Source organism: Zeus faber, assembly GCF_960531495.2.
Source record: "Zeus faber genome assembly, chromosome: 7".
In the NCBI taxonomy this organism is placed as follows: domain Eukaryota; kingdom Metazoa; phylum Chordata; class Actinopteri; order Zeiformes; family Zeidae; genus Zeus; species Zeus faber.
The window spans coordinates 20783010-20801861 of record NC_137203.1 but is presented as its reverse complement, the minus strand read 5'-3'; the positions used below and the strand labels follow the sequence as shown (position 1 = coordinate 20801861).

The 18852-nt window shown below is 43.6% G+C and overlaps 1 protein-coding gene across 1 annotated transcript in view; it reads left to right on the top strand.

Annotated features, from left to right (window-relative positions):
* adgrv1 (adhesion G protein-coupled receptor V1) overlaps nucleotides 1-18852 on the top strand; it is a gene marked incomplete at its 5' end in the record, with an annotated part of 122963 nt that overhangs the window by 87342 nt on the left and 16769 nt on the right. The window contains 3 exons of the mRNA XM_080004252.1: nucleotides 4059-4237; nucleotides 8656-8813; nucleotides 18724-18845. Coding sequence (XP_079860378.1) covers nucleotides 4059-4237; nucleotides 8656-8813; nucleotides 18724-18845 — 459 coding nt within the window. The remainder of the gene's footprint in view (nucleotides 1-4058; nucleotides 4238-8655; nucleotides 8814-18723; nucleotides 18846-18852) is intronic.

Genomic DNA, 18852 nt, shown 5'->3' with positions numbered 1-18852 from the left:
AAATGGCAAAATACTAGATGGATGGTGTTTTCTATGTTCATGCAGCTATGGAGAAAACGTTAATATAGACTCCTCTTGGTTGTGTGAATGGAAGCCTATGTATTTGAATCTTTCGGGGAGTATAAATGACTTGTGGCTTGCTGAAGTGGGGCAGGAATGTGCTAAACGTTAGCCCAACCAACTAGGTCAAGGCTACTACGTCATATTCTCCCCGCCAGTCTCCCATAATAAAGCACATTTTCTCACTTTTATTTAATCAAAACTGTTTTGTATGCACTGCCACCAGCATTGCCACCTCTAGCTGGAATAAATACTGACCGTAGATACTTTGTAAGAATGTTCAATTAATAAATATCATATATAAATAGAAATGTGCAATTATTAATGAGGCCATATACTGGTTTACAAATGCACCCATAAGAAGTGTTGAAATAGCCTTTTGGTTGTTGTTTAACTATTCATCATTTTGCTTGGGACCCTTCGGAAACCTCTTAAAGAAGCCCTGGGGGTCCCAAGACACCACGTTAAGAACTACTGGACTGGTAGACTATTAAATGGGTTGGAAGTTGACAAGTTGTTCATCACAAGTTACAAAAAGGTATTCTTAATTTGAACTTACCCAAAAGGCTCCGCCCTCCACACTCCACAGAGGTGGTGTGATAGTGTCTGGCTTGAAAAGGATCCTCAGCATGTAAACAAAGATAAACCATAACAAAGATATACCACATGATATACCATATACCTACGCTGAAGCAACCAAATAATGAACATTCTTCTCCTTAAAAGTCCCTTACTGCTTTGCCTCCGTCACCCCGTCATCCCAAATTGTTTATGGCGTTTTCAGGAAAATAAAGTCATTGTTTATGTCGCAGATGTAATCTCTCCTGGCACAAAAACTGCTTTTGCTTTGGTTAAGTATTATAAGATCAGGCCTTTAAGCGAGCTCATGCAGAGTGACTCCTGAAGACTAATATAGGGACGTAGCTCGGCACTATGTGCAGACGGTACAGAATGTAGACTTAACAACTCTATATTTTTCTCAAATGACCTCAGGCATTTCTCAGGGGATAAAAGGCACCGAAACCCAAGGGTTTTGACAAAGCTAAACGAGGAGGAAGAGGATTGGCAGCGAGCCGAAAACATGTTTTGACGGAGGACCGGGGTTGAGGCACGCATGGTTTTGGCTCCACCGATTTCCACGCTGCGAGGATCCCAGCTCTAATTCGCCGGGAACTCAAAATAAAAGATTGAAAAAACAAACAAAAAAACTGTGTGTTAAGAGGAATATGTCGCTCAAATGCTGTGACAGTCCACTGTTTGTGCCTCTTTTCTCACATAATGACCACATAGAAGCATACCAAAGTTCAATGCCTAAGTGGTCCATCTCATAAGTGAAAATAAAAAATGAAAAATAGAGGTTGAAATGTGTATCAGGTAATTTATCCTCATTTAAGCGAGACAGAGATGTTTTTATCCTGCAAACCCGACATTGACATATTGCTCACAGTCTGCTATTCATTGCGTCTCACATTTTGTTATGTGTTATTTGTTAGATTATAGAGGATCAGACCTTCCGGAGAGCCCTCAAGCATTTGTGTGAGTTAGTCCTGAGAACCCTGTGTCGGAAAAAACATCTTTTTATTAAATCACAGAGATGACTGAGGCTCGCCGACCTGGACTTCTCTCAAACACTGCTTCACCGCACCAGGCTACATCGTGCTGCCTGAGCAGTGATCCGTGGATGTCTTTCCTGGTCCGCTATCCTTACTGTCGGTCGCTCCAGCCGCAGTCTAGCTTTACTATAAACATTTTCTTCAATGCAGTTTTGTGCTCTGAGACCATTCTCAGACAGCCCTCCGGAGCAGGGGCAGAACAATCAATCTCGGAGTCTGTTCTAGTTTCCCTTTAAACCCGGCCTATTCAACAGGGGTGGTGCAGGGGTCAGAATGTGGCCCAGGCAGCAATGCCCACTGGCCCTAAACGTGAATGTCCTCTGATCGATAGAAGACATTTTGACTGTTAAACTTCTGTATATTCTTAAATTGTCCTGAATGTCACAGAGCTTTTATTTGGCAAGTTAGTGAAGTTAAAAGATTGTGTTCATAGCTACATTAACCTACCACCTAGCTACCTTCTTACCTACCAACCTACCTACCACCGACCCATTAACCCTTTAACCTACCTTCTACTTACCTCCTACCTACCATCTACCTTCCTTCCTATCTACCTACCTCCTACCTACCCACCTCCTACCCACCTACCTTTCTTCCTACCTACCTACCTACCTCCTACCTACCTACCTCCTACTTACCTACCATCCTTCCTACCTACCTCCCTCCGACCTACCTACCTACCTACCTCCTACCTACCTACCTCCTTCCTACCTACCTCCTACATACCTACCTCTTACCTACCTCCTACCTCCCTACCTCGTACATACCTACCTCCTACCTACCTACCTACCATCCTTCCTACCTACCTTCCTCCTACCTACCTACCTCCTACCTACCTACCTCCTACATACCTACCTCCTACCTACCTACCGTCCTTCCTACCTACCTTCCTCCTACCTACCTACCTTCTACCCACCTACTTCTTACCTACGTATGTATATACCTACCTACCTACCGCCTTGTATTTTTTCATTGTTTCACAAGTGCAGCAAGGTTTTTATAAATTAAGCTGGTGTTAGATCTGGCACTCAACAGATTGCAGTTGAGTAGCCCGGCTTCAACCTATCGAACAGCACAAATTTGTTATCCTGACTGTTAAAGTACACTCTGGCTCCTCATCATCCTCACCAAACCACAACCGGATCAATGGTGTCCACGTAAACCTCTGCATGTTGTCCATTTACCTTGAAGTCTGCAGCCCAACGAAGCTCTGCACTTTGGTTCTGTTCTGTCACATTGTTGGAGCCTCTCTCATTATCTGAGTGTATTGTCTGAGCTTTGAAAGTGGAGTCGTGCTTCGCGTGGCCTTCCTGCCAGAAAAAGAGCGCTAGATTTGGAGAGACGTTGGTTATCTGAGGGAGAGGTCAGGGTCCCAGAGCCTTCTGTCACTTGCTGTTACATCATGGTATTAACAGTTTTGTTTTTCTTTGTTCTCACTGGAGTGCAATGCCACAGATTTGCACACAGGAATCCCAATATCTATTTATCTCTTTTTGCAATAAGCTTTCTTTCTTTACTTTTCGCTGATTTGAAAATGATGAAGTGAGTTTATCGAGCAGTGGTGACAGTTTTTATTTTCAGATGGCTTACCTGACCTCAAAACCTTCATGCTCTAATTGCTGACTAAATTCTGTTTCAATAAGGATTTGATGCTGCCCCTCCTTCTCTCTTATCCTGCTCTTAACAAGGATTATAGTAGAAGTGCTATGGTCTGTCTGTGTGTGTATTATCCCGCCGAGAGCGGTAACACGTGCTGTGTGCGTGCGGGCCTCAACAGGTGTTAGGACGTGTGCGCTAGACGGATGGGACTGTCAAAGCCTGTGAAGTGACAGTGCAAACACTTGACCATGAGGCATAAAAATATAACCTGTGTGTGGGGGGCATGTGTGTTCAGGCCATGTTGTTCATTTAAGTGTTTGTGTGTGTGTGTGTGTGTGTGTGTGTGTGTGTGTGTGTGCGTTCGTGCATGTGCGCATCAATATTGCGATAATATTGTAATAACTTAGACCTTACATATCCATTGTTATCCATGTCCATATTGTTGTATACATATTTATTCATGCTGTACAGAAATATTCAAATTATACCCACAGTCTGTACTAGCAATCATACTTCCACATAGCTCCTGCCCCTGCCTTTTAATTGATCTTGAGCATTGTCCATAATATGCGCTATGCTCAAGATAAATCCTTTATATTCTGTATGATTCTTTAGATTTTTTTGAGACTGGTGAGCTTTTTTTATGCTGCTCGTCTCTCATCTGTCTGCACAGTACACCAACAGTCACCTGACACTAAACAGATTCTGATTCTAAATTAATCATCTACACATTCTTGTACAAATTAGCATGTTTTCATGGGTCCATGCTTCTCCCTCTGTTCCCAGGCGGTGAACTTCTGGCAGGTGCTGGTGATGAACGACGAGCACACGGAGCGACGCTACCTGCTCTACTTCCTGCTGGGCTGGGGGCTTCCCGCCCTGGTCATCATCGTGCTGGTCATCGTGCTGCTGGGGGGCTTTGGCTGGAGCATACACAGCGTGTACGGACTGGTGCAAGGAGACGTGTAAGTGCAATGCATGCCTTGTACATAAATCTCCATAATGGCAACACCGTGGGTTTTCTTTCCGTCTCCTCCAGCCCGAGTCTGTCCTGATGACCAGAATGGTAAACTCAGTGGTTGAAACTGAACATTCCGGGACTCGTAATGTAATCCACCCAACGCAGACAATCTTATGGATTGCCACTTTAAATTAAGAAGTGAAGTGGCGTAGATATGTGTCTCCTTCAGCACTTGTGCTCAATCAGTCGGCATTCGCTCTGCAGGTGGAGGCTGTGACAGAACGGGTTTGGTGTAAAGTGGTAAGAGACCTTGAATGACTCGTACAGAAGAGTGTGTGAGAGTAAGATGTATAAATAACCAACAGTGAACTATTTATAGGGCGGCCGGAGCCCAGTCCCCTCCTGCACAAGCTCATTCCCTCGAAACCTGCGGTTGGAGTGTCGGAACGCCATTTCAGTTTTATTTCACCGATGGGTCTGTTTTTCAGTGAATGGCCGCCGTCACATGTGGTTTATATGTGTGCGTCTCTGTGAGACGGGCGGCCTTGGAAAAAACGCTGATTAAGTAGGAACCCTGGAATGGCAGCTAAACTTAGCCACTGTGGTTTTAGGTGGGCTTGTTATCTCAGTGAGCGGCGGGTGGGTGAGTGTGAGAGCGCTGCCCTGTTCCCCCGGCGGCCGGGGATGAAACTGAGCGTGTCCATGTGAGTTTTAAGGACAGAGACGTGTATTCAGTTTCCTAGGAAGCTGAGCTTACCTTTTGAAGAAAACAGCCCCCCTCCCTCCCTCTCTCTCTCTCTCTCGCTCTCCCTCTCTCTCTCTCTCTCTCTCGCTCTCCTCCCTTCAGTGTAAACAGGTGAGCTCATGTTTTTTTCTCACAGTGCTCCCCTGTTCTCGCTTCCATCCTGTGCGTGTGCATCCAGGTATTGAGAAGGGCCCGCCGGGTCGGCTGGCCGGCATCGCCGTCGCCTGACGCGTACGAGGTGTTTGGCGCGATCGGCTGTTGTTTTGGCAGCTTGGTAACCCGACGGAGAGTATCGAGAGATAAACGCGCCCCAGCCACACAGTATGGACTTCACCAGATAATTCTCCGGTTTCTGCTGATGTTTTGGTTCACCCGGGTGTAACTCGATAACAATGAAACGCCCGTTCTCTTCCGTGTCTCATGTTGTTTTTCTCGATTGTGCGATGGAGGTCAAAGCCTGATGGGGCTGGTGCTTGAATTAGCTCCAAGCTTCTAGCTTCTCACGCTATCAGGTTGAGAAGTCACATTGGAATGCTAGAAACCATCCATCCGTCCATCCGTCCGTCCATCCATCTCTGATGTGTTTTGGCCTTCCGCAATAGGCCTCCAGTGGAGTTGTCATGGCGACTCAGAAGGTACATCCGTTCTACTTGAGGCTGTGTTGCTTCCAGGGTCCCCTGTTTACAAGCCAGACTAATCCCATGTGGGACAAGAGCCACACACACAGCAAATAGTGAGGTTTTTAGTTATGGTTTAGTTATGGGTGCGGGGGGGGATCCATTTCGCTTCATACAGTGTATTTACTGTATTATAACTTCCCTGTGATTATGTTTTAAGAGTGTTTCACCACAGCCACTGTTCTGATCTCAATAGGGATTCTCAAAAGGAAGATAAGCGGGAAGGACATGAACCCAAAGCGGCGTGTTCTTTCTTGACGACATGTTTGTCAGGAAAAGTCATTGGAAAGATATAATGAACAGGAGCTTGTCGCTCCATTCATCTGGGCGGTGTGAACGCAGGGTGTGGTGCATTTTGGCAAAGAGGCACAGTGAGAGGGAGGGATGGGGTGGAAAAAGAAAGAAAGAGGGAGAAACACAAACAGGTCAGAGAGACTTCGCCCCACAAACAAATAATTTTGTGTTAATCACTAACAGCATTTAACTTACTATTACTCTCGTCACCCATGAACACTCATTCAGGGCATTTTACATGCTGTCACTGCTCCACCTGTAATGCATGATAAATGGTAATTATGATTACGGTGTGAAAACAAAGACTGTCTGTATCTCTCCTTCACACAACATCTATTTATTTCTTGGTTTTCTCTGTAATTAAATCATATTAACGCCGCCGATAATATCGTCTTGCAAAAGCAAGCGAGGTTGAGATGGGACACAAAATACAGAGTGTTGGGTGCACGGTTGCATAAGCGAGCAAGCCTTGCTCGCTCCAAGTCCAGTTCCCTTTTCAGGCAGACATGGGAAAATATGACACCGGGGTATATTGAGTTGTTTTGTGTGGGTTCAAAAACGTTCGACGTTCAAACTCATTGTTGTTTGGATAAATGATACAAGGAATTACCCAGAGAAACTGAGCCCATTCTATACAGCACACAGGCTGATTTACTTCCTCAACATTAGAGATGAGGATCTTCATGAAGTCACCAAACTTTCTTATGAGCTTCCATGCCGCACAAAATCAAAAAAGAAAGTTTGTTATTTGTTATTGTTTATATTTAATCACTATCGTTACTATTATTTAATTTCATTCTATTTGTTCGTTTAAAACCGAATGCTTCATGTGTCTTTGATTGATGCTTCATGACTTTACCCAGAATGCTTTGCACTCTGTTGTTCTCATGTTGTCTCGTTCATGAAATGAAATCCCAGTACCACCATGAAGGAAATCCCACATGAGAAGTTACCCCCCCTTCACCTAAGGTACATCACATGGGCCCTCTGTGATGTTTTTTCAGTCCTACCCAGAGGAATCTCTGGGCTCTAAGTTTCTTGTGAGAGCCAGGATTCCATCTGCTCACAAGGCCACGGGCAGGATCTATCCACACACACACACACACACACACGCACACAGAAAGAAGCGTTCGTTACCCGTGGCCTCCCTCCGTTTGGCCTGACCCACTCCCTGGGATGGAGTGATGCAAGTCTTTATTTGTCATACCACTCGTAGTGTTTTGACTAGCGGAGCGCAATGCAATCACGACCAATTATTATGCCTGTGTGAGAACTGAGGTGGTCTCCACGCCATGTGCCAAGCCGGGCTTGTGAAAAAGCCTGTCACATATTGACGGTCACATAAGTCACAAATTGTTGTTTTGTTGTTTTTATTTCAACGTAAGCGATGGGAGGCTGAAGATAGAGATAACGGAGCTTGTTTCCCAGAAGAACCAAGAGAAACGCTCAGGCTCAAAACTGTGAGAAACGCTCCCATCCCAGAGGAAACCTGGAAAGATGGGTGTGGGAGTCTCTACCCACAGGTACGGGTATAGGCAGGGAGGCGGAGGCAATCTGGCAGTTGGGCGCCATATGGCGGGAGTTTTATTGATAAACATAAACAAAAAGGCTCGCTGGTAAAAACCGGGAACATGAAAATAACAGGAATAAGAAGTGTCTCTGATTCTCCTCGGTCGCGGTCTGGTCCGCAGGCGTTTTCCACGTCCCGCACCAGGTGATCCCCACTGCAAGGCAAACAACACATGAGAAAACTCTCCCGGTCGGGTCCGACCAATCAGCGCTAATGAGGCTGATTCAGCGGACCCAGCACCGTCTACTGCAGACCGTAGCTAAACCACGCGCCCTGCCACGATGGGGCATCTTTGGAGTGGAAAGGAAAGCCAGACAATGCGTTTTTAAATTGTAAAATTCCAAACCTGAATGTTCATCTCTCCGTCCTTGTAATTTTGGCCTTTGGATTCATTTGTTTTGTTTTTGTGTTGGGTGGTGGTGGCACAATCCTGATGCCACTGGATATCCTTCACTGCTCAACCAATTAGTTTTTGTGCGGCATACTATATTTGTAGTTTCGATTTTGGAGATGTGTTCCCTTGCAAGCCGTAGTTACCCAGAAGCCCCTTTGCTCCATCCCCACGCAAAAAATATTTATCTTCAGCGAAGTATGTTCGAGCCTTTAGGCCGAACAGTGGATGGCGTCAAGCCACCATGTATTCACATCAGCACTGGACATAAGAAAGCCTTTAAGAACTGGAGATGTACAGAATGTATGACTTTGTTGGTTTGTTTGTTTGTTTGTTTGTTTGTTATGTTATTTGCTTGTTTTTTTCTTCTTTTTTTTTCCAATTCAGAATGTTCTTCTCTCTTCTCCCTGTATGTAGAGGAGGAAAAAAAAACATTCTTAAGCTACTTTGGACTCTACTATGATCCCTGTTCCTCATGGTTTGGCCCTTGTCTGTTGAGGCAAACGCTTTGTGCGAGCCTCTATTTAGCAAGCATGCCGGCGGTCTTAGTGCAGTCTCGGGGGTATCAGCTTGCAGATGCTGATTGTGGAAGTTAATGCAACAAAAGTCTACAACAAATGTAGAACTATGAAAGTCATGTACTGTTACGTGCCCCGCCGATTTAACTTCCCTTGCTATTTCAGAGGGGTTCCTTTTGCATTAGGGCCTATTCGACCCCCAATCTCATGTCATGTTTCTTTTTCAGGTGTTTTATCCCCAACATCTATGCTGCGCTGTGCACGGCGGTGCTGGTGCCCCTCATCTGCCTGGTGGGTGTGCTGGTCGTCTTCATCCACGCCTACCAGGTCACGCAGCAGTGGAAGGCCTACGACGACATATACCGAGGACGCACCAACAGCACAGGTACGCAAGAGAAGCAGGAGTCATCAGAACGTGACGAGACAGGGGTAGAATAGGTGCAAAAAATGCATAATTACAAATAAGGAAACTCAAAAGAACACAAAATGTATGTATGCATATCCAGCTACACATGCTATGCATGGACTCATATGAACACCCATTCTCAGTTTCAGTCTTTTACAAGGGTGTCTATGTGTGTGTTTGTGTATATTTGTATAGAGATCCTGCCCTGTTATGTCAAATCGAGAGGAAGGTCAGTAGGTCATTGCGCAGTTTGCAATGTCAAGCAAACTTTGAAAAGATATAAACATGAAACCTGTAATGTCTAAATAAATCAAGCCACACTAAAAGCAATATAACATAGTGATATACCCGAAATCAAACATTACCTTAAATTTAGGTACTCAAAATAAGGTAATTCATTCATTTAATAAATTACCTTATTTTGAGTACCTAAATTTGAGGTACCTCTTTTAGGTTTAGCTGATATATATGTTTTACTCTATCAATTAAGTAGTCTTCATTAAACCCACACCTTTGTTTCTATGCTATTGATTTAAATTATATGAATACATATGCATCTAGTTAGTTGTTTGTGTGTGTGTGTGTGTGTGTGTGTGTGTGTGTGTGTGTGTGTGTGTGTGTGTGTGTGTGTGTGTGTGTGTGTGTGTGTGTGTGTGTGTGTTCGTGTGTGTGTGTGTGTGTGTGTGTGTGTGTGTGTGTGTGTGTGCGTGTGGTGTGTGTGCTCATCTAGCTTACTTTCTACAACCCGCTAATCCCTAAGACACAGCCACGGCAGCCAGACTATTTTTACCGTGGATAGAGGCTCTAAATCACATCTGATTTGTTCTGATTGCATAATTTGAAGTTAACACAAAAGCCTTGTATGAAGGGAAGTATTGTGTGTGTGTGTATATATATATAGAAATCTGGATTACAGAAATGCACACAAACAAAGGGATAAAGCTACACAACCTATGCATCATGTATTACTTTATGCTGCGTATGAGTCACATAGAACAGCACATACTGTATATAGAAGGTATTCAGCTCTCCCACTCACCATGCCCACACACACACCCGCACACGCACACGCACACACACACACACACACACACACACACAGGGAGACCCTGGCCGTGTGGCTTTAGTCCTCCAGTGCTGTGGCTGTAATCCACGGTCATTGGTGCTAATCAGGAGGCTTTGGCTGGTGCTGCTCTGTCAAGGCCCTTCAATGACAAAGCAAAGCCTGAATTAGTGCCAGTCCCTGGGCCTGCGAGCCGGCTTGCAGTCCGCCCTCCACACCGTGTGTGGCCTGGGAAACCGATGGGGCAATGGTGTTTTTCAGGGGAGATGAAATGAAATGAAAGGATCCATGTGACTCAACTGTGAGGAACTCCGAGCTGGTTACCCAAGCAGAAAAATGTACTCAATGTTGGCAGGGTTAAAGTGAGAGAGATAGTTGGATCAATTTGACGCCCAAAAGTTGGTGAAAGCAAAAGAAAAGCAGAAGGTGAGGGCAAAGGATGGAAGATAGAAACATGGGGGGGGGGTGGACCAGTTAATGGGCAGTGAAGAGGAGAGACCATTAGAATGTCTAAGCAGACATGAGTGGGGGTGGGCAGGCAGTCGGCTCAATAAAATGTTTTATATATAGATAGATAGAGAGAGAGAGGGAGAGAGAGAGAGAGAGAGAGAGAGAGAGAGAGAGAGAGAGGGAGAGACTTTAAAAATCAACAGTGTTGGTGGGCACTGTGAGAGGCCAAAATACAGGACTGCCCTTGAGGTGTGTCCATGCATGTGTGTTTCTGAGTGCACGCACATGCTTGTTTGTGTGCGTTGGCCGACTGTACCAACACGCGGTCTGCCTGTAATGTGTACGTTGTTGTACACCTGTTGTACATCGAAGATGCTGATGCAGATTTATTTTAGACTTTTTATTTTTTATTCAAGGCTAAACATTTGGTTGAACCCTCTTGTCAATTAGAAAGGTGAACGTCTAATATTAATTAACAAAGATGAGAATGTGAAGCGAGATGCAGTGATAAGATTTTTACGGGAATACAGTATTATGAAACCCCATCTGGCGTTAAATTTAGAAGGTGACCTAAGGTCATCTAAGCAAAACACTTGCTGTAACATATAATTTCAGTTTAGGGTGTGCGCTTGGTATGTACAACATCTACAGTAAATGTTTTACGTCTTGGCCTGTTTCCAATGCTCAGCTGCTGAAACAAACTAAATATTCACCGGTGGGAAAACCATCTAATTGGATGAATATATATGTTTAACATGTTAAAATGTCTATCTGTTGATATTAATGTGTAACGTGTTGGTGAGTATGCATGATGTAGGCAGATCCAGGAGAAGCCAAGTTTCCACATGGAGCAGCGTTCACAACCGTCTGCGCAGGGAAAAGGGTCTTAAATGAAATTCCTTTATGCTCATTAAGATCTGTGTTCGCCCTTTTAGGCGTTCCTCTCCCGTTCCTCTTTCTCTCTGCCTCGTCCTTATCTCTCCCATGCCTTCTCTCCATCTGTCCTGCGTCCCCCTTTTCTTCTCCCCTCCGTCCCATCTCCACACATAATTCGGGAGCTTCGATTTGGGAGCAGTAGTTAATAAACCTCCTCACGGTGGTTTTAAGGAGGGTGGGGGGGGGCCTTTGAGCTCCTCCTATCTCTGCTTATCCCGCCGGCCATAAAGAAAGTTTGCGGGCAGCGTACGTGTCCAGCACAAGGTGTTCTGGGCTTCACTTTCTTAATTTCTAAACACCGTACAAACAAGAGGCGGGTACTGTGCAAATAGAGGCTTTGCAAGGCCACGCACTGAGATGAGAGGAAACCACCTTGTGTAGACACAATACAAACATGCCCCCAAGTGGAATGTGGACCGACTGTATTCATCTTCCATGTCCTCTCCACTGCTTTTTTTTTTTCTCTTCTTGTTGGCAAACAACACGTTTTGTCTGCACATGGACCTGTATATCAGTGGATTGACTCATAGTGGAATTAAAACAAATGTGAGGGAGTGAACTGTGTTTATACTTCTGCTCATCTGCAAGTTGGCATAGTTGCTTCAGGACTCGGATTCTACAATCTGTACAGGGAATGTGAATAACCTATATTTCAAAACCTATGTTTTATAGCTACACTGGACTACACAAGGCTTTGAAGTTGTATGAGTATATGAATGGACGTTAAACTAACATATGTATTTTTGTACCACAAATAATTTCCCCAAGGCTTTTTTAAATTATTATTTTAACTTAAGTTGACTATTTTTACATGAATAACTCCATTCTTTTAGTATGCAATGCATGATGTTTTTTTTTTTGCCAGTTCAATATTTAAGATTTGTGATATTTGGAGAGAAAATAGTTCTATATTCAAACCTCAGAAAATAAGCCTGGTGTTTCGTGATGCGGACATTCATCACCCACTGGTTAGGAAAAAAATACAAGTATAAAGGAAGCTCCTTAAACTGAATGGAAGAATAAGTGGCACAAATAATGTTCTTCCTCACAGATGTTTTAGGAATGTTATATAGTAAGTTGGCAAATTGCCAAAAGGCAGAAATTTCAAGACAGAAACTTCGCTACTTTTTTAAATTTACTTTTTCTTTGGCATAGTGCCTCATTATTTCTTATAGTGTATGATCAAATACACTAAGTTTGCATGTACTTTAGGACATCCCATGGCACTTCTATTCCAGTATATGTGTTAAAAAAGTAGTTGATGCTTTTATTAACGCCTATATTTATGTTTGTCTCTGAGCATGGTGCGAGCGCCATTTGAGACATGAGTCACTGTCGTTGTTTCTAGAAGAGTGCGGTTCACCAGCGCTTCCTCGCCGCCACGGAAACAGCTGCTGAGGCTCCTTCACACGTGTGTGTTTCTGCAAAACTCACAGTCCCGTGGCAGATATTGCAGGGCCTCTGACGTCAATGCAGCCGTGCGTGCACGTGTGTGTGTGTGTGTGCGTGCGGTGCGTGCGTGCGTGCGTGCGTGCGTGCGTGTGCATGTGTGTGCCCGTGTCCCGACCTGCAGAGATGAGCCTCACTGCAGCTTGACCTGTCAGAAAAACGTGAATATGTGAGTTCAGAGACTTCACTTTGCTCTTGTCGCTTTATCAGTTGAAACTTCAGTCCCAATCAGAAGCACGTCTCCCCGCCGCTATCGCACGCACACACACACACACACAGCCACTGAACCAAACACGCCAAACAGACACGATGTTCTTTCGATACGGCGGTCGAGTGCACCTGTGATTGTCAACAAAGCCGAGCAGAGTGAAAGACGTTATTGTTCTCCTTTTCTTTTATGATGGAGAGGAGACTGCACTTTGAACGTTGACTCGTCGCAACGGAGGAAAATAAAAGCAACAGAGTGCTCCGTGTGTGTTCTCAAATCAAAGACGGCAAACCACGCACTCTTGTGTAGTGTTAAATTCAGGTCCATTAATAATACAAACAGTAAATTATATTTTGTTTTGAAAAGGAAGTTGTTATTCCAGGCACCATGATATGGGAGAAATTATGTGTCACAATTCACAAATATATATAGTATATAACAATGGAATGGAATGAATCCTACAAAGCCAAAAACATGTATTTAGATTGTTAAATGCAAAAATAAATGCATGCAAAAATGCAAATGCCAATACAGATTTGTGGCTTTTAATTATTTGTGTATGGAGTGATGTATTGATTGATTTATTTTTTATTTTTTCGATTGATTGGTATTGAGGGCAAAGGTCACAGTTTAACAAAGAATCAAATGACATTTGCAGGAAACATAAGAGAAAGCATCTGTATGTGTGGTCGTGTCGCAATGTGAGATTACAACAAGTGTTGAGTGTCCTTTCCGCGTGTTTTAATATGTAATGTGAAATAGATGTTTTGGATCGATGTTGTGGATCTGTCTTTTTTTTTTTGTATTTGCCGCTGATTTAAAAAGCTGAGACAAGCTGTATGCTGTTCCTTTTTGTTCCTATTTCGAAAATGTGACCCACCGCATACTTTAGGGTCATTTGGCGGCTTTCAAATTTTTTTTTATTTCACATCATTTGAAAGTGGAGAATCAGAGCTTCCAAACAAGGTGTCACTTGTGCAAATCAAGCAAATATTTTTAAAGCTATGACTTGGGTTTATGACAAGGGTGTGGCAAACTGTGTTTCTGAGATAATCACCTTCAAAGTTTTACCCACACCGGGTTCATTCAGCCAGCTCCCAGAATGCAAATGGGGTTGGCGGACAAACAAAGCCTCATGGCTAATTAACATACTGCTGAATGGGCCAATCACGAACAGCTCAAAAACACACAACTAATTTTGTTTAAAAAAAAAGCTTTTATTTAAAAGTAATAGTATACATGTTTTATAAAAGTGGAATTATTTTGTAGTTTAATAGTACGGACAACACAACAAAATGTAGAGTCTATCAATATTACGAGTCTCAGAAAACCTGAAATCTGAAAATCTGTCACCAACCTCAACAGACAACAGACATCATGTCATCAACTTCTTCCGTTGTAACAACAGCGGAAGATAAATTCAGTTTCATCGTCACATTAAGTTTGAAATCTGCTGTTTGAAATGCTCTCCAAATCCGGAGTAATATGAGATTCAGCAGCGCTGTCGTTCCCCGCGTCGCTGTCGGAGAACTGACTATCATCGCGGAAAATGAAGTCCAGTACGCGCTGCTAACACTGCCTTGGATCTATCGCACTGGTCAGATTAAGGTCCGAAATATGATTCAGAGCTTCCGCCACCCGCTTCACTTTAACCGTCTCTTTACGGTGATGTAAGTGCGTGACGCGAAGGGTTCTTCTTCTTGGCCGTTTCACAACAGTGTGTGTGAAAGTAGTACGATTTAAAGGTTGAATTCTATCAAAATGGTTTCACATTGTGACTTCACATCACATGGAATATGGAGGAGTGATCTTCACCTGGACCCTCACTTTAAAGGAAACGATCGATCGGCGTTATTCAGCGCTGTTCCACGTCCCGGTAAGTGAACTGTGTTTCCCCATGTAATCTAACGGGAATATTTAACTCCAGGGTTTAACATTTTTCTACTATTTAGAAATCTAACTCGGTTTTGAAAATACGTTGAGAGAAACCACAAAGGAACATGAATCTGGAAAAATCTAATTTTCCTTCAAAAAAGATTTTTTCAACTTATTTGGCTGCTCCTGGTGATTTTAAAAATGCGTGAGATGGCGGCTTTTGCTGTGATGGGTCACAAATACACTAAGAGCATTCAGAGTCGCTTTTTTGATTTTGTCATCTCAGGGTTGATCAGTTCCCGACAAGAATTCTGACTGTTGCTCCAGTATTTAAACTGGGAATATCTTCAAACATGCAGGTGACGGCCTCCACTGTCCAAACAATACTGAAATGGAATTCATAACTCAGGGCGCTTGTTATGGAGGAAATATATTCTATAGGTCATCTTGCACTGATAGTTTGTGTTTTTCCAGGCTGCCATGTTGGTAACAATGCATTGAATAATATTGGTTTTTTTTAGTAGTATTGAAAAACTTATTACCAATAATGTATATTTATATCTTATAGTTGACTACATTTGAGCTGACAGGGCCCGACACTAACTTTAAAAAGCACTTGCCAAGTTGGCCAATTTCTCATAATTGTATAATTGAGTGCGGTTGTACTGACAGACCGCACTGCACAAAACTGATGACAAGGGCCCAAACGGTTGACAAGGGCAACTGGGCAACCATTAATGTCGAGCCCTGGCCAACAATACAGCCTGGATTTTAGTGTGCATGTACAATAAAGTGTGTGTGTGTGTGTGTGTGTGTGTGTGTGTGTGTGTGTGTGTGTGTGTGTGTGTGTGTGTGTGTGTGTGTGTGTGTGTGTGTGTATGTGTGTGTGTGTGTGTGTGTGTGTGTGTGTGTGTGCACACGCGCGCCTGTGCGCGCATGTCCAAGCCAGGCCCTGCTGGTGTTATGGCAGCTGCCGACCCCTCCATGACCTTAACGTCAGCGCTGTCTAGGGTTGCCGCTGTTTGCGTTGAAGCCCTGTTGCCCCCTCACAGTTTCTCAGTTGTCTTCTCACACTGTGAGAGCCACTCTGATCAAATATGCACCGGAGACCTTTCCTTTCTGGGGGGAAGAACAGTAGCCTCCTTGTGCCGAGAAACGGCTGAAAAAAACCCCCCCAAAAAAACCAGCTCGGTTCGCACATTTGAAGGGAACTAAAGCTGCCAATCGACCATTAGAGATAAGCGTCAGGGAGCAATTAAGCTGCTCAGGGCTGGATGTCTGGGTCCAGAACTTGTTCCACATTGATGAATACGATATGGATGCAAGCATATAGACTTCCACCCATGGGTTCGAATCGACTGGGTTTTTTATGTGTCAGAAGGTCCAACCTGGCAGCTAGTTTCCAGTGGGCTTTGGGAACCTGCACCCAATGTGGGAGTTCTACTCCGTCCACAGCCTGGAATGTGCTTACAGGGTCGGAAAAAATCTTACTGAGGAGGAGGAGGGAGAAGAGGAAGCCAGATGTGAGGGTGTGTGTGTGTGTGAGAGAGAGAGAGGAGGAAGGGAGTGAAAACAGCGACACGGGGACATAGGGGAAGTCTGTGAGACTCAGGGCTTGGAGGGACTTTTCTTTTTTTTTTTTTTTTTGCCAAATACCTGATGAAAGAATCCCTTAAACAGATTTATAGACTCTGCACAAACGCTCACCCATGTGAGATAGAAAGAAGGCGCAAAGCTGAAACACCAAAACGGCCCAAGAACATGAAAAACAGCTAAAGTAAAGGGAAAGGATGAGGTATGAAACATAAACAAGGAGGGACAAAAATAAGGAAGGTGTGGAATTGAGGATTAAAAAATAAAAAGGGACATTTTGAGGAACCGGAGTGGAGCTGACAGGAGGGTGGAAGTGGCACCTATGTGTGGGCTTTTTTGTGCAAGCCTGGGCCCCGTGCCCTGTGTTTCCAGACTACTTGTGAAGTGAACTGTACAGTGTGTCCTACATTTCACCTAGCACTCCCCTGTTCCACTACAGCCGCTGCCAGCCAGACTCTGACACCTCCAGCTGCAGCACAAATAACTGTTTTGGGGCAAAACTGGATTTTTATGAAGGATGAGTTGGATTTTTAGATAGATGAAATGGCGTCAGTATCTTTCATAGTGTTAGGATTTTCCCCATCAATATGGTAAAAAAAAATTAAGGACACCATGAATTAAATTTAACTCATTCATCCCCATTCTCACATTCATTCATATTCACTCATTGGTAAACAAAGGAATGAATCGTACATCATGTCCTAAGCTGAGCACAAATGGAAATTTGCTCAAGTAAATAGCACCCCCCCACAACACACGCACGCACACACACACACACACACACACACACACACACACACACGCAAACTCACACACACAAATTGACGAGCCACAAATAGACTCAACTCATATCCATGGGATTTATTATACTGTATGCCTAATGCCTAATATATGGTGCTAAATTAACATGTGGAGGATATATATTGTTTTTTAAGAACTAGGGCATCCTGTGTTGTAGTGATCAGGTATTGGCATATGGCTTAAGGGTGACCTATCACATGTGATATGGTGATGGAGAACATGCGGTGTGAAATGGAGGTGTGAAACTAACTCAATAGGTTTTCACTTTACACAGCTTTCACTAACAATTGATATTCATTCCAATGGCTCTCATCACTTAATTCTGCCGAGACCCTAGTCTGTGATTGGTCGTTGTTCTGGGAGTTGCACGTTGCTGTATTTGCTTGTCATAAAAAAAAAAAAATGGAGGATATCCCCAAACTCCCTTATGTCTTTTAAGCCCTAATCAAACCCTCTAATAAGCTGTTTATTTTTGAGACTGGAGATATGAACTGATAGACGACTCCACTCTCATCTACATAAATTCTAATCAATTTTCTATTTTGATACAGTTTTAAATGTGTTTCATTATCCACAGCCATTGTGTAAGACTATTGTTGTTTTTCCGACTAGACTTCAATGTTAAGAAATAATGAGCAATCTCTTATTCACACACATACACACACACTATTCTGACGACTTAGGCTACCTGCTGAACCACACTGTTTGTTTTCCAATTTCACATTAGCAGCTCATTAATAAAGCCGTACTTCACATTTCTATCCATTAAACATGCAGAACATTGATCCATTCTTCTCTGTATCCATCCACCTGGGTGTGCTTTACTTTAAAATGGAGGTCATCCCTCTCCGGAGTGGATGTGTTACACACAGATTTTTTTCACTCACGAAAAACCAGAAAAAAACAATGTTCATTGTGCATATTGAATTGATATAATGTACTGGCAATCACTGCTTTGGTTACACCATAAAGTCGGTGAGCAGTTGTCTTGCAGTTGCATTTGTCATCACATGTTTTTCTGTGCCTACTTTCAAGCAATGGAATGTTTGTGAGTTGGAGAGTGTGTTTGCATGTGTGTGTGCATGTGTGGCTGTGCGTGCATTAATTTATTGTATTTCCAGATTCTCTGGGCCAAACTTAAATCCCATGCCAGATTCCCCGCACTACACAGCTCCTGAGGCAGATTTTTGGCTTAACCCCCCGCGCCCTCTTTTTACAGCCCAGCGCTGAACGTGTTTAACTGGCGAGCAATGTTTGAATACAGAACGCGTCAGGTGGATGAAAGACAAAAAGCTGCAGACATTTTGAATCCAAATAATAAGGGCTTAACATTGAAATCTGCCAACATTGTGCCATTTTACCAGCATTTTTTTAATATTACACTTGATAGTATCATAAGAAAGCGGTTGGGCGTATGGCTCGTCAAAACCAGAACAGGAACGTCTCAAAAGTGCTATCAACAGACAGTATATCTGAAAATTCCAACTTGCATTAATGGCAATGTTCCTTTGCAGAGGTTCCCATGGTGCTCTACTTGTTCCTGCTGATCTCCTTGCTGTGGCTGTGGGCAGGACTCCACATGGGCTACCGTTACCTCTGGATGCTCATCTTATATGTCATATTCAACTGCCTGCTGGTAAGTC